The following is a 16,877-nucleotide window of genomic DNA, read 5'->3' on the forward strand; positions in this document are numbered from 1 at the left end:
TCAAGTATCCATGAAAATAAGTTGGTTCACAGTTCTCTCCCCTTCTTCAAAATGAATAAAAAGGGTGAGATACTAAATGTCTTAAGTGCTCACCCCACAGAAGGATTGAAGAAGCTCTTTTGAGGAATGTAATACTTGCCACTGTACAAGTAAACATAAAGCAAAAATATATTTTTTGTACCTGCTTTTTGTAAAATAGTTGACTGATCACAGGAGAAAAGCAGATATGGGATGTATATGCAATGAGCTGGCAAAACACATAAAAAGTCATCTCAACAGTAACATACAATATTTCGTTTTTACACTAGATAAATGCATTATTTCCATTTGCTAGATATTTCAATTTATCTTTGAGCTTTAATGTTAAACATCATTATGCATATTAATTTTTTCATAGTTTCTCCACTTGTCTTTATTATTCATAATAAATAACTTTTTTCTTCTTCAGAATATGATTTGTGTACTGTTATGACAACAACTTTATCTGACAATGGAGAATATCGTTGGACACTAAGTAATTGTGATATAGGTTATAGCTCTGTGTGTCAGACATCAGCGTGTGTTGCAGGACAATTCCGCTGTTCCGATGGAAGTGGATGTATCAGTAGGTCATGGATTTGTGATGGGATTCATCAGTGTTCCGATAGATCAGATGAGCTGATGTGTCCAGGTAAACATTTAATTATCTACTGTGGTCAGTGTTCAGATAGATCAGATGAGCTGATGTGTCCAGGTAATTCGTTTATCATCTATTGGTTTTGTATTCTCTAGGTCAACCTCTATGTTGTCCCTAACTGTAACATCTTGTAATATTTGCCACTGGACTTTGATAAACCAATAATCATTCAACCTACATATTCCTCAAATTCTGTTTATGGGTTTGCTGGTTAGAAGTTCTAGCTTAAAAGGTTTCTGTCAAAGCTCTAATGAATACAGGTAGACAAATTTAATTGACATTGCTTGTATTAGGGCCGCTTTTTTATAATTATTTCATGGCCTTTTTGACTTATTGGTCTAAGATGTATAATTAGAAAAATTGTCTCAAACATGATGACAACATTTGTATGTATTTTGTTAAGTCATGATTGATTGATTGCTGCTTGCTTAATAACCAGTGGCAAATATTTTATTCATGAGGACAAATGAATGCAATGAGGCAAGCATAATGATAATATACTGTATAGCAGGTTATTTTTGTGGGTGTAAAATTTTGCAATTTTCATTGAATAAGGTATACAAAATATTTTGGTGGTTATTATTTTGTCTAACTTAAAACTTTTATCAATATCTGTGCATGTGCACTTTTGAATTTGAGGAATTTGCATTGGCGATTTTTATTCTATCCGAGAGAAAAAAAGCGAAAATTTACACCCCTCAAAATTAAACCGCTTTACAGTAATATACCATGTTTAGTGAAATGATATATAGATCTCTTTTGGGGATGTTGATGAATAGTTAGATATAATAATTGACCTGTATTTAGAGTATTATACAATTTTCAGGTCAAAGGTTAGATTACATGATAACAATTATTTCCATGTGATTGTTTTTTACTTTTCAACAACTACATGTACTGCTTATCTTTCTACTGCTTTTATTTTATTTTAAGCCAAGTATCTCAATTAATGCACAATACTTTGACTTACATTTTTATAGGAAATTAGTTAAAATCATCACATTTTTCCACTATTCCTCAGACTAGAATCAAAAATAGACAAAGGTCATCAGTTGAACATGTCTTGAACTTTTTCATTTTCATAGTTCAGTTGAAATATGAAATTCAAGATGACCACCATAAAACAAATATCACATTTGTTGAAAGTTCATTCAAACTTTTTCTTTGTGACTTCTTGGCCACAGGTTGAATCAGATTATAAGAACGAACTATGAATGATGTTATATAAGTTAAATTTATTGTTTTGGTACAGGTTGTTAATAAGAGATGGTTTAATATTTTGATTTTCTTTGCAATTGTCTTTTATCATTACAGAGATTAAAGTCCAATGAATTTAAATTGACATAAGGAAACATATTTTTATATTACCCTCTCTGTAGCTACCTACCCTTTCAGCAGAGCAAATGATACCTTATATTCAGATTAACCAGAGCTAGAATCTGTCAAACTACCAAGACTGTAGATATATTGGATTTTTAAAATCATGCCCCTTTAAATCTATATAGGTTGAAATCTGTATTTTATCTGTATAACTTTAATGTGTAAAAAGTGATACCCTATAGAAAATTTTCACAGAATGAAATTATCCTATTTAGGGAAGGGTTATTTTAAATGTCTTTCCTAGTAACACACACAAGATTTTCCTAATTTGATATTGTTATCCTTATGTTACAAATCTTTGATCTTTATGACTTCCTCATTCACGTGAGAAGTTTAAAAATTGATTTACAATGTTTAAAACTGGTTAAAATTAAATAACTGATTTTATTGGAGATGTATGCAATTTTTTTCACATTACTGTTAATACAATGTATATGTTACAGTAAATAGGTGAAATTAGGAATTACACGTAATTACTAAACATTTCAGTAAATACCTGTAATTACTAGCCAATTTAGTAATTACATGTATTTACTAGTTGTTTCAGTGATTACTGGTAATTACTGATTTTTTTTGTCACTTTTACAGCTATTTACTAACTTGATGTTTTTGTTTTAAAATTAAAAACATAACTCAAGATACCAAATAAGAAAGAAAAGGGGTAGAGATTTTAAGGGTGCTTACTTGAGGGTGTAGGAATATAAGGCACACCAAAAGTGCATGCTTTTTAGTGTTTGTGAATTGAAACTGGAAAATGGTTGTTTTATAGGTCTTGAAACTCCGTAAATATATGCATGCAAGACAATGATATCAATCCAAAATTGATTTTCATAATTTTGTTAAACTTAAATCTCAATCATGCACTGTGGTTTAAAACTTTAAAATAACTTTCTCCAAATATCTTGGATTTCTATCAAACTTGGACAGAAGCTAAATGTTTATGATCATATAAAGATAATATCCGCAAGTAAAGATTGTAAAAAAAATCCTTTTTTATACGACCGCAAATTTTGAAAAAATTTCGTCGTATATTGCTATCACGTTGGCGTCTGCGTCGTCGTCGTCGTCGTCGTCGTCGTCGTCGTCGTCGTCGTCCGGCGTCCGAATACTTTTAGTTTTCGCACTCTAACTTTAGTAAAAGTGAATAGAAATCTATGAAATTTTAACACAAGGTTTATGACCATAAAAGGAAGGTTGGTATTGATTTTGGGAGTTTTGGTCCCAACATTTTAGGAATTAGGGGCCAAAAAGGGCCCAAATAAGCATTTTCTTGGTTTTCGCACCATAACTTTAGTTTAAGTTAATAGAAATCTATGAAATTTTGACACAAGGTTTATGACCACAAAAGAAAGATTGGGATTGATTTTGGGAGTTTTGGTTTCAATAGTTTAGGAATAAGGGGCCAATAAAGGGCCCAAATAAGCATTTTTCTTGGTTTTTGCACAATAACTTTAGTTTAAGTAAATAGAAATCTATGAAATTTAAACACAATGTTTATGACCACAAAAGGAAGGTTGGTATTGATTTTGGGAGTTTAGGACCCAACAGTTTAGGAATTAGGGGCCAAAAAGGGACCCAAATAAGCATTTTTCTTGGTTTTCGCACCATAACGTTAGTATAAGTAAATACAAATCTATGAAATTTAAACACAAGGCTTATGACCATAAAAGGAAGGTTGGTATTGATTTTGGGAGTTTTGGTCCCAATAGTTTAGGAAAAAGGGGCCCAAAGGGCCCAAAATTAAACTTTGTTTGATTTCATCAAAATTGAATAATTGGGGTTCTTTGATATGCCGAATCTAACTGTATATGTAGATTCTCAACTTTTGGTCCCGTTTTCAAATTGGTCTACATTAAGGTCCAAAGGGTCCAAAATTAAACTTAGTTTGATTTTGACAAAAAATGAATCGGTTGGGTTCTTTGATATGTTGAATCTAAAAATGTACTTAGATTCTTGATTATTGAAGTTTTTTGGTCCAGTTTTCAAATTGGTCTACATTAAGGTCCAAAGGGTCCAAAATTAAACTTTGTTTGATTTCATCAAAAATTGAATCCTTGGGGTTCTTTGATATGCCAAATCTAACTGTGTATGTAGATTCTTCATTTTTGGTCCTGTTTTCAAATTTCAAATTCTACATTAAAGTCCAAAGGGTCCAAAATTAAACTAAGTTTGATTTTAACAAAAATTGAATTCTTGGGCCTCTTTGATATGCTGAATCTAAACATGTACTTAGATTTTTGATTATGGGCCCAGTTTTCAAGTTGGTCCAAATCAGGATCTAAAATTATTATATTAAGTATTGTGCAATAGCAAGTCTTTTCAATTGCACAGTATTGTGCAATGGCAAGAAATATCTAATTGCAAAATATTGTGAAATAGCAAAATTTTTTTTAATTAGAGTTATCTTTCTTTGTCCAGAATAGTAAGCAAGAAATATCCTATTGCACAATATTGTGCAATAGCAAGAATCTTTTTTTAATTGGAGTTATCTTTCTTTGTCCAGAATCAACTTAAATCTTTGTTATATACAATATACAATGTATATACACTTTTTACTACCAACTGATAAATTTAAATAATCTTTACCATTCAGTGATAACAAGCAGTTTTTTTACATCTTAATATTTTATGATGTATTTAAATGAGTAGTTATTGTTGCAATCTCCATTAGAAATTTGAATTGATATCAGTTTTGAAAAAGGGAAACGGGGATGTGAAAAAAAAGGGGGAGGTTAAATTTTTCTCATTTCAGATTTCATAAATAAAAAGAAAATTTCTTCAAACATTTTTTTGAGAGGATTAATATTCAACAGCAAAGTGAATTGCTCAAAGGCAAAAAAAACCTTTTAAGTTCATTAGACCACATTCATTCTGTGTCAGAAACCTATGCTGTGTCAACTATTTAATTTTAGATTTAAAAAGTTTGAAGAAGAAATCTTTAATTGATTTGTAAAATTTTGGCATTTGTTTTGTGTAAAAAAAAACCCATGTAATGTCAAAAATTTGATCACAATCCAACTTCAGAGCTGTATCATGCTTGAATGTTTTGTCCATACTTGCCCCAACTGTTCAGGGTTCGACCTCTGCGGTCGTATAAAGCTGCGCCCTGCGGAGCACCTGGTTTCCTATATTACTTATAAACATGATAAATGGACTAGTTTTTTCCCAGTTAACATTACATACACTCTGCAGTTAAAGTTTTTAAAACATTAGATTTTATAAACCATCCTGGATTTTTACCCAATTTTGACAGAAGCTTCTTATAGTACTAGTCAAAAGATAGTATCTAGAGGAAAATTTAATATTTTTTCCTCATTTTTGTTGAGCCTGCGATGAACAGCAAAAGTAGGCGAGACTATTTGTTCTGCAAAACCCTTACAATTTTAATAGCTTTAAAAATACATCAATAACCCATCTTCCGTTAGGGGTAGAATTGAAGGTCACATGAATACATATTCAATGAGGTCCAAATATTCACTCGCAAGTTCATGACTCATCAACCTTGTTTCTCGTCTAATTTAACAAAATAGAACTAGATTGGCTACTAACAGTGAATTATAATTTCACTATATCATTTTTATTAATGATTTAACAAACAAAAATTATATATATATATTTTTTTTATATCTCGAAGCTAATGCACATAACAGTTCATTCCAGTTCTTAACCTTCACAACGTTATCTGATCTTTATAAGGTAATAAGTCTAAATATTCTTCAAACTTGAAGTTCTTTTGAAAAAAGTTAAAACATAATGCTTTGGGAGAATTTTCCATTTCTGATTTCCATGTCTGCTGAAATTGGTCAAAAATTATCTGTATAACTAGAACACACCCGTGATATCGCGGGTCCGTGACTGAATTAAGGTATATAACTATGCGCAAGCCTTATTTTAGTATTAGTATTGTCATCTGATAAAGTCATGCCGATTATAAGATACACAGTTTTTCTCTGCTTTCAAATCTTTATGTTTGAACCCGTCGAACTGGAACTTATCAATTATTGGTAATATTAATTATTTGGAAAACAAAAGGTCCTAGAATGGACTATTTTTTAATCAACAACATTGTCCTATATAAGTTATAAAAAAGATGAATTCTTTGATTCGCTGTTTTACGTCATGTATGCCCACTAACAAATTGAAAACTGTTCCCCATTTTTAGTCTTGTTATCTTAGAAAGTCTTACTGATTAAAATACTACAATAGGTAGCTATTTGACAATTTAGTAGTGTCAACCCTGTGATTATGACCCGTGTATATAGCATATTAACCCTGAATACACCGTTTGGTGGTGCGCCTGTCAGATGCGGAGCGTACAGATTAGGTAATAGGTAACAGATGAATAGACTATTGGTATCGGTATCGGACTCGACCCGGAACTTCTTAATTATTGGCAATATTAATTACGTGGAAAACAAAAGGGCCTGGAGTGGTGTAATTTTCAATCTACACCTTTGTACTATATTAGTGATATATAAAGTTGAATTCTTTGATTCGTCGTTTTTACGTGATGACGGCTGAAAAATTGGACTTCGTAATTTTAGTATTATAGATGCTTAACTTTAATCATTTTGGATTAAAACTAAAGTTACTCTGATTTAACCAAATATTTGAAAGTCCATATTTATTCAAGATATTTTGATTACAAATCAACCATTCAATATTTTAAGAGTACTAACTGATCTTCTAGTTAGTATTATCATAACTTTTGATCATCTGACCATAATACAACATTGTTTTAGCAGTCAGTAAATAGGTGTAAAAACTCATTTTAAAATTAGTAATTACTGGTAATAACTGGGCTGTTTCAGGAATTACTTGTATTAACTAAGTGCACTGGGAATTACCTGTAATTCCTAAATTTTAGTAATTACATGTAATTCCTGATTTCACCTATTTACTTATATAATAGTTCTTGAAAAACTGGTCATTATCGTGATATATGGACTGCCCACAGGACAGTGGTATTGACTAAGATAGTGATAATGACTGAGCCGAAGGCGAGGTCATTATCGCTGTCGCAGTCAATACCACTTTCCTACGGGCAGTCCATGTATCACGATAATGACAAGTTTTTCAAGAACTATTATGTTTATTTTATTGAGATACCATGTTTTGGAAAATTCGCATAATTTCAAAATGCCTAAAGCAAACTCGATTAGTTTTATCATTTTTATTGCAAAGAGTGAAGACCAGTTGTAGTAAAACTGCCATTCATTTTAGTGCAATTTTCAGTTTATAAATACTTAATCAAGTTTTCTAAATTTTATAATTAACGAAAACATATTATAAACAATTTAACAGCTGATATATAATATTGAAAACAGGAAAATGTTTTATTAAAGGGACATCTCTCTTCTAAAAAGAGAAACCACGCCCCACCGGTCATTAACAGAGAAATCACGCCCCAACGGTCATTATCAGACGGAAACCACGCCCCAGCGGTCATTATCAAACGGAAATCACGCCCCACCGGTCATTTTCATGTAAAAGTTTGTTAACGACCGGTTTTCTGGTCCGTTTTATTCTGTTAATGACCGATTGAATTTATTACTGAAGAATAATGAATGTCATGTGGCCCCTTTTTATCCAATAAAAGAAGCTTATTCTTAACCGATATGAAATAATGTAACATATATAAGGGGTTAAAATTGAATAACTGATTTTATTAGAGCTGTATGCATTTTTTTTCACACTAATGTTAATACAATGTATTTGATGGGTTAAAATTGAATAATCAATTTTTTTAAAGCTGTATGCTTTTTCCCCCCATAAACGTTAATATCAATAATCTGTAAAACTGCATTGGTAAAAATAGGTTTACAGGTATGTAGGAAATATAGAGTAAACGTGCGCTGCCGTGTGTTTATATGTTATGTATGTTATAAGTCTTTGGATGTAATAAAGTGGGTGTAACTGGTAAGGCCCAGTACATACTTGTAATCAAACATCTACACAAACGTTTTAGCAAAATAGACATAATAATGGCCCTTATACTAAATATGTTTAGAAAAAATTAACTTGTCAATCATAAACAAAAGGCCTATTTTTTCTTGTCAGGTGTTTTGTTGTTAAATTTTTTCTTCCCATGTCACGATGTTATCTTTGTATCTACTTTTAAATCTTTGATTGATATGGTACTTTTTTTTTTTGTAAAAAATTAGGTAATTTTACTTAATTTTTTTCTTTTTGTTTTTACTCATTGTCACATAGAAACCAGGCATATAAGATGTAAAAAATAAACAAAAACAAAAATAAAAACAAGCAAAAAACCTGTAGAAATGAATGTTATTGACCTTTACTTCCTTGATGAGGTCATGACAGTATGACATTGGTTTACTAAATGTTTAATCATTTTAATTGTTTCATTTTCTTAATTTGTCATGATCATAAAAATTGATGACTTTAAATTCATGTTTAATTTTAAGACTACTGGTAAATAAAATTATTGTAAATAAGATGCCTCTTTCATAAAAATTTATAAAATATATCAATTTACATTACATTTCAATTTTCATCAATTGATTTAATAGTAATACATTCATAAAAGGTATTATCTGTATTTGGAAGGCCAAAAAAAAAATATCAATTTACATTTTACAATTCAATTTTAAAGCTTCATCATTTAATTTAATAGTAATACATTCATAAAAGGTATTATCTGTATTTGGAACGCAAAAAAAATGAGTCTAAATTATGCTAATATATGTCATTAGGCGGTTTTAAATGAATTTTACATTTACCAGACTAATTCAAAATCACCATTAGCTTACAAAATCTACAGAGGGGAAAATTAAAAACAAGTATTATTTAAACAACTGAAATAAGTTATGAATCATAATTCTTTCTGGTAATAACATTTTAGTGTAAAATAATGACTCCAAACATTAAAAAAATTATCTCATATTTTTGTTAAACAACCAGAAGTATGTTATTAAAACAACTATTTAATGCGTAATTTTTAAATTTATTAAAACGTTTAATCAAAAACAGGTATATCAGCTACTGGCTATAGATTTTCAAATTTTCTTTTCCTGTCTACGTTTCATTTTGTACTTGATTTTGAAAACAGAGCTAAGTGTAATTTTAATGCCAAGTCTTCAAACAGATTTTCAAAATCTATGAGGGCACCTGACATTTATAACATAGATTCCGCAGATGACTGTCTAATAAAAATCACAGATGAAACAAATCTATATTTTGTTTTATAACAATGTATTATGATGATTAAAAAGTCACTTCATTTCTCTTTTTTTCAACTTGTTCATCTTGATATACAAGCTGTCATTATTTTATGAAGATAAACATAAAATAACAATTACTTTTAAGGTGTGAATAGCAAAAATTAGAGATTTGTTTCAACATAAAATTTGACATGGGCTATCAATAAAATCTGTTCTCAAAATTAGACATGGTTAAAAAAATGAATAGCAATTGAAGACATATTGATGTGATAATTATATAACCATTGAAGTCAGGAATAATAGAGACATTAAATTTATATAGACATGAATTAAATGTACGTAAGCATTTTTGCTGCAGTATATGTAATTCTAAACTGGAGTTTAAAAACATGTATAATTTATCAATTTGTGAAGTAATAATTTATTATTATTGTCCCTCATGAATAGGTGGTAGCATGTATTATGACCCACGTTTTCTTTTACGGCAAAAAAATATTACCCATAGAAAATAATTTGTCATATTAGGTCGAATTTAAAATTTTACCACCCATCTTCTCACTGACTGCTAAAATTGATTTGAGATTCAAATTGAAATGTATTATGTAAGATGTCAGATTACAATACTAATTTATAAAAGCTCTATTATATCTTTATAGAATTTAAACTTCTGTATAAAAAGAAATATAATAATACTTATTATGCAAAACCAAGCAGGTGTATTTCAATGCAAAAAGTACATATTTGAAAAGTTTATGACTCAGTGATTTTTTCGAACCAACCAGGAACTCCAGTTAGTGGTGACACTCCGCCCTTGTTTTTTCAGTTAGGTGACCCCGTGAAAGGCTGATTTATATAAGTTTTATACCGATCAATAGATATAACAATACATCATTTCCTCCATTTAAAAACTAACACAATGGAGAAGAAGGCGTTGTCTGTCTTTGAGCAGGCCATAGAATTGTTAACTTGTACTATAAATTGGTTTATTAAGGTGGATCAGTGAAAAAAAATGCAAAACATTACCATAATTCACCAGAGATAGTTTTTATAATGGATTTAAATATCAATTTTACAGTTTTTGCATCCCAGATTAAATCTTGTGGTAAAAGGTCATTCATCTATTTGAAAATACAATATAAGTGTATGTATAAAAAAAATACAAATCGATGCTTTTTTTTCATATCCATGCCTCACTAGGGAAGCATTTTACAATTAATTCTTAAAAAGCACACATAATGATTTGCAAGAAATATTAGCCATTGGATGTTGAACAAAGAACACTCAAGCAAATCCAAGACATTGAAATTTCTTAGGGTTAGACAAGAGAGGACGTGTCAGTATATAGGATTAATATGATATCATAATACAAATGCATGTTTTAACTCAAACATGATATATCGATCATACAAATGGTACTTGTAGATTTTTAAATATTTTGTACTTCCTGACTTAATTGTTTATCAATTTAAACAGAAATTTGCACTAAATACCCTGATTGAATTTTAAAGATAAATTTAATCAAATTGCATCATTTAAAAATATAAAACTTCATACTAGAACTTTTCAAAAAAAATTTCGGCTGAAATTAATTTAGCTTGATTATTTTAGAAAGGATGTAATTTCAGAATATAAATCTTACCTGGGGGTAAAAAGACTTTCATCAATGATGCCTTTATATTGTTTATCAGTATACAATCATTGAAGTTTTTACAAAATTAATATGATACAGGACCTTTATTAAAAATCAACAGACTTGATTGCTGAATTGAGCAAAAACAATATAATTTTATGTCACCATTTGTGGCTGCGTTTTCTGTGCAATTTTAGATTTATGAAACAAAACTTTTTTATATATAAAGAGTTGTAACCTGATGTCTATTTTCTTCCACCCTTTTGTCAAACATCATCACATTTGTAGATCTTACGTAAGCTTTAACAAATTAAACCAAACCCAGTGGCGGATCCAGGGGGGTTTCCTGGGTTGAAACCCCCCGGGTTTTTTTTGGACGATCAATTCATTTGAATGGGGACATGTAGTTGGAACACCCCCTTTGTTCTGGGTTAGGAACCTCCCTTTTAAAAACGCCCCTGCAAATGATTCTTTAGAACAGTTATATAGACAGATCTCTGTTGTTGTTTTCTTTTCCCAATTGAGAATGGTAGAACCAATTTGAAGAAAATGATAAACAAATTCTCTGTGAGGTAAAGTACCCCTCTCCTATAAGTCATACACTTCATCAGAGGATTTTGGCCTTGTGATGACTGGACATCTCTTTTTTCTTGAAAGAACCCTGTGCTTGTTGAAAATGGTTAGATTTGTTTTCTAAGCTAGGTTTGAAGGTACATGCCTCATTTATTTTGACTTTTAACCATCTAATTTCTCTAACAGGTTTGAGATAAGGAGGTTTGATCTATTTCTCTCTCTAGATTTCTCTTATTTTATAGCAGGGACATTTCTTTGAGGGATTGAATGGATTTTAAACAAACTAAATGCTAGAGAAGCAACAGTAGGAGTTACTAAGGTACCTTTCCTATAGGATAGATACTAATATTTTATGAGGGATCTTCTGAATCAATGAATACCTGATTTGCTTGGTAGAAGTTTTACAGTATACTTTGGAGTCATTATTTTATTTTATTCGGGTTTGTACATTCACAAATTAAAATTTTCAATGCATTACAAGCTTTTATATTAGGTTGTTATTGTATGCAGACTTTGGCAAAACCAGGATATCAAACCATGAAGACTGAAACCCATGAAAACAGACGAACTTACAGTACTCTTTTGAAAATAAAGAGACATGACACACAGCTTAGAGTGATTAATACATGTTTCGTAATGCCTTGTTATTCCTACACACACAAGTAGGAATACCGGATAGATTGACCACAAATCCAAAATTTCCTCTGTTTTGTATTATGTAAGAAACTCGTGGGTGTTTACTAAGGATGTATTTTACATCTATAATTGTTTCCATTGAAGATTCATAGTTACTTATATTTCGTCAAATATTGCAGGAATTTACCGAAGTCAATTGTTGTTCCTTTTCATTATGTCATTGGTAAAGTGTTAAGAAAGAATCTTTACAGATATTATTGTTGTCAAATAATTGTCATAGGCGGAACCCATCACATAGGCTTTATATGTAAATCACCTCCCGCTTAGACTGTGCAGTGTAATTATTCCCTTGCTTGTGAACAAATTTTCCTCGATTTTAATGAGTCTTTTACACCTGAAAAATATGATACAAATATTTAACGCATAAACGTTGTAATTATCAACAATACTTAAGATGTCTGAAATTACAGTCTTATGTAATCTTAACAATTGCTGTTCTAGAATTGTCACACCTAATTAATCTAGAGACTGCTTTTTATAAGAATAAGATATTTTCTTTATCAAGTTATGCAGTTGAAATCTGGTGACAATTTTTTTACTCTTTTCAAAGTTATTCCACTATGATCACACTAAACAAGCATGGTCATAACATGTAAATTTTACAGTAGACCCAATAAACTTAACCTCTGTTTCAGTTCAAGTTTATTTAAGCCTGCATGTGAAAAATTGGTAACGCTTTTTAAGGTCCACTGTATGACAGTACATGTATTACAGTTATAAATAATAGAGTTTGCTTTGTTACATAACTTAATTGTTACACACCATATTATTTTAGTGACAATAAAATACATGTATTAGAAACAAGAAAATATTTTCAATTAGGATTCTTCCAGGTAAATTCACCAATAATTACTTATGTTATAATTGCAAAGTAATTTAGAAGTTTATTTCAAATGAAAAAGTTATATATTTTTTTTTCTGTAACAACCATTTATATGCAGGATGTAACCCATGACTGACAGATATGTGTTCACCTGTGATCTGTTGCTAAATTAGTCATGTCTTTTACAAAAAGTATGAATGGAGGATGCTTCAAGTTTCCCCGTACTTGAATATCATTCATATGACCCCAATAGAAAGTAAAAAAGTAAATTTTCTCAAAGAAAAATCATGGGTCTAAATATAAATGAATGGAATTTTGAAAAAAAAAAGAGAATCACCAAAATTAATTTATATCATGAACTTTTCAAAAATATGTTAAAAAGGTATGGGTCACAGTTCTTTTTTCAAGCTAAAGGTTGTGCAAAAATGTCAGATTTTAATTGCTGGAAGATTATGCATGGAAAAAGCCAATAGTGTGTGGTATTATCAAAAAAGAAATATAACTTCTTGCAACAAACTGAAATACGTAAATTTACTGCACATTCCTATTTTAAAGAAAGGTTGTCTGAGTTATCTCCCCATTACAAAGTTAAAAAGAATTGAATCATGCAAAAAATGTTCTGTTGTCTTCAAATAAGAATACATGTATAATAAGATAAAACAAATAATTTTCCTTTTTAGATGTTAAGTATGACAAATGAGTTGCATTTCTCTCTCAAAATTTGCATATTTTATTAAAGATCAAGACTTTGATCTGCTGATTTACAATCCAAGGTGGCATAAGCCACCCAATCCATCTTTAGGCAGTTATTTCTATGTTAGAATTATTGTTAATAATTCGATTTTATTATTCTTTTATTTAGATGGATGATTAACTTTAGTGAGTTAAATGTCTCTTAAATTTACATTTTTTGTCTTCTCTATTTTTTGTGCTATTTTCACATTTCCTGACCGATGTGAGAAAAATATTTCTCCTCACTAGTGAAAAATCTGTTCTCAGCAAATGATTGATTTAATTTTAATTCTGACGTTAAATTTTCTTGTTTTCTTCAGAATTTTCTTATTGTGACGTCATGAAAAAAGCCAACCATGCCTGATGACCTCACATCAAAGGACACAACTTTCCTCAAATCTATGAAAAGGAAGGATACAAATCATTACAGAAACAGATTCCACCACTGTAACTCGTGTATTACGATATTTCTCCACTCTTAACAGTTGAGTTTTAATTATTTAAAAAGCTTGGCAAGCCTCGCGCTTTAAATGTTAAAAGGTCTCGAGTGGAGAAATATCGTCATACACTTGTTGCAGTTGTGGAATCTATATATCTCCCAATTCATAATATTGTTATAGTTTGCATGTACTCAACAAATTTGTAAAATCAAAGTTACAAAGGGATAGTGAAAAATTCATTAAACCAGAAATGAGTATTCTAGATGTAAACATGTATTTGAAAAAACTTGACAAGTCTAAAGCAACTGGTTTGGATGATGTCGGACCAAATATTTTGAGTATGTGCAGCAATGTCATTACATCAGCATTGACATATCTATTTAATCTAAGAATCAAATGTGGTAAATTTCCAAGTATTTTTAAAACTGCAAGAGTTTGCCCAAATTTTAAAAGTGGCGATGCTTGTAATCCTAATAATTACAGACTAATAGCAGTTTTGCCTTGTCTCTCTAAAATCATAGAACGACATATAAATAATAGATTGTATATATTTTTAAATAGTAATGATCTTCTTAATACTACACAGTCAGGTTTCAGACCTAAACATTTGTGCACTACTGCACTTACTAAATTAGTAGATAAATGGTTAGCAAATATAGATAATGGAGAAATAAAGAAAGCTTTTGATCTGGTTAATCATATTATTTTATTGAAAAAACTTGAATATTGTAATGTTTCAAATTGTACACTAGACTAGTTAAAGTCATACTTGTTTGAACGAAGCCAACAAGTTAAGGTCAATAACGTCATGTCTAATACATGTACTAGATCCATAAAAACTGGTGTACCACAAGGCTCTATCCTAGGCCCTCTGTTATTTATTTTATATATCAATGATTTACCATTAAACATAGAACATTCATTAATCGATTTACATGCAGATGATTCTACATGATATTCATGTAATTGAAAACTGGTGTTCGCAAAATTGTATGAAACTAAATGCCAAAATGTGTAAATCAATGATTATTGGTTCAAAACAAAGGCTTTGTTCAACTGGAAACAGTTTAGATATCTATATTTCAAATGAACAAATAGAAAATGTAGATTGTGAGAAACTTCTTGGTTTACATATTGACAAAAACCTAAATTGAAATGAGCAAATAGATAAAATGTCGTGTACAATATCAAATAGAATCAATTTATTACAAAAGAAAAGAAAATATGTACCTATGCATATACGTTTTATCTATTTTAGTACATTGTACTTATATTCTGCCATTGTTTGATTATTGTTGCAATATATGGGGAAGTTGTTATGAAAGTGGAATAAATAAACTTAAAAAGTTATTAAAAAAATCAGCTAGGGTTATAGTAGAAGCTGACATAACGCCATCATCCAGTTTATTGTTTAATAGTAAACACTGGTTAAATGTGTAAAAATGCATTCAATACCAAAAGGCAATTCTTGTATTTAAATCATTAAATGATATGGTTCCTAACTATTTACAAGAAAATTTTCATTTTACTGGTAATCAAAATTATATCTTATGTTCAGCTGATGAAAAACTATTAAATCTTCCAAAACCATAAACAAATTTTTTAAAGAAAACATTTACATATTCAGATTCTCAAATATGGAACTCTGTTTACCAAATGAAACCGACCGTGCGAGGGCTGTATTATCCAGTCAAGGTCGTTAAACACTTCCATTTGTTTGTCCAAATGAAATAAAAATGAGAAATACACTTGTATCTTTTAAAACAAAATGTTACAAATTTTTCATCAAGAAGTTGGTCTATATCAAAAAGACTGTTATTTTTTTAAAAGCCCATATTTAGAAAATTGGGATAAAAGAAGGAATATCTTAATAGAAATATAGAAAAAAATAGATGTTATTTATTTAGCATTAATACATTAGAAAAGGATAGTGATACATTATAATAGTACAATGTAATAGGTTGACATAGTGTTGATCAGTTTATCATACTAGTTTGTAAGTATCAGTCATAGTCTAACACCTTGTCTGGTCACTAGGTTACAGGTTTCACTGTAAACATTTCCTCATTCTTTAGATAGGTACATGTTTACTCAGCACTCTAGTTGAACCATAAAAGATTCAGCCTATAACCAGATAACTGAGAATCAAACATCAGGGTTAACTTATCAGTTGTTGACTCCAGTGCTGTGTTTTCTCTCTTGAACTTTAAAATGTATATAATACTAGGTGTTATACCGCCAAAACATGGTACATCACATACCGTTTCATGTTATAAAGGGTCAACAAAAATATTCTCGTGAATTTGACAGTTGTAGGAAATTGCATTGAATGTTTAACAACCAAGAATGAATCAATATTACTTAGTGTATGTCTAGTTTTCTGAAAACTAATATTTGTAAACACAAATCTGTAATAATTTAAATTAGAAGTACACAGTCACCGACTTTTTAAATAAATAAATCTTTAATAAAAAAATATCTGTCTACGAAATGTTTATTATTGGACAAAATTCTTCCTTGAGATTACATTATATGTCTGCCCTGTTATTAGATCCTATGGTAGCCAATTGGATAGGTATAAAATATTGAACTGTATGGGGCCAATTTACTTCCTTCATCCTTAATCATACTTTTAACTGTTTTGGACTGTATATTTAAACCAAATAATAAGTTAAATTTATAAGTCTACCCTCCACAAAATGTTTAACCCTTATGACATAAGTTCCTATTTCTTGGAATATTA

The 16,877-nt window shown here is 29.9% G+C and overlaps 1 protein-coding gene across 1 annotated transcript in view; it reads left to right on the forward strand.

The window, feature by feature from the left end:
* Positions 1 to 16,877, forward strand: part of LOC139489675 (uncharacterized) — a 146,150-nt gene that overhangs the window by 14,940 nt on the left and 114,333 nt on the right. The window contains exon 6 of the mRNA XM_071276331.1: positions 449 to 733. Within this exon, the coding sequence (XP_071132432.1) occupies positions 449 to 733 (285 nt within the window). The remainder of the gene's footprint in view (positions 1 to 448; positions 734 to 16,877) is intronic.

The sequence above is a fragment of the Mytilus edulis genome, chromosome 9 (assembly GCF_963676685.1).
Source record: "Mytilus edulis chromosome 9, xbMytEdul2.2, whole genome shotgun sequence".
NCBI classification, from domain to species: Eukaryota; Metazoa; Mollusca; class Bivalvia; order Mytilida; family Mytilidae; genus Mytilus; species Mytilus edulis.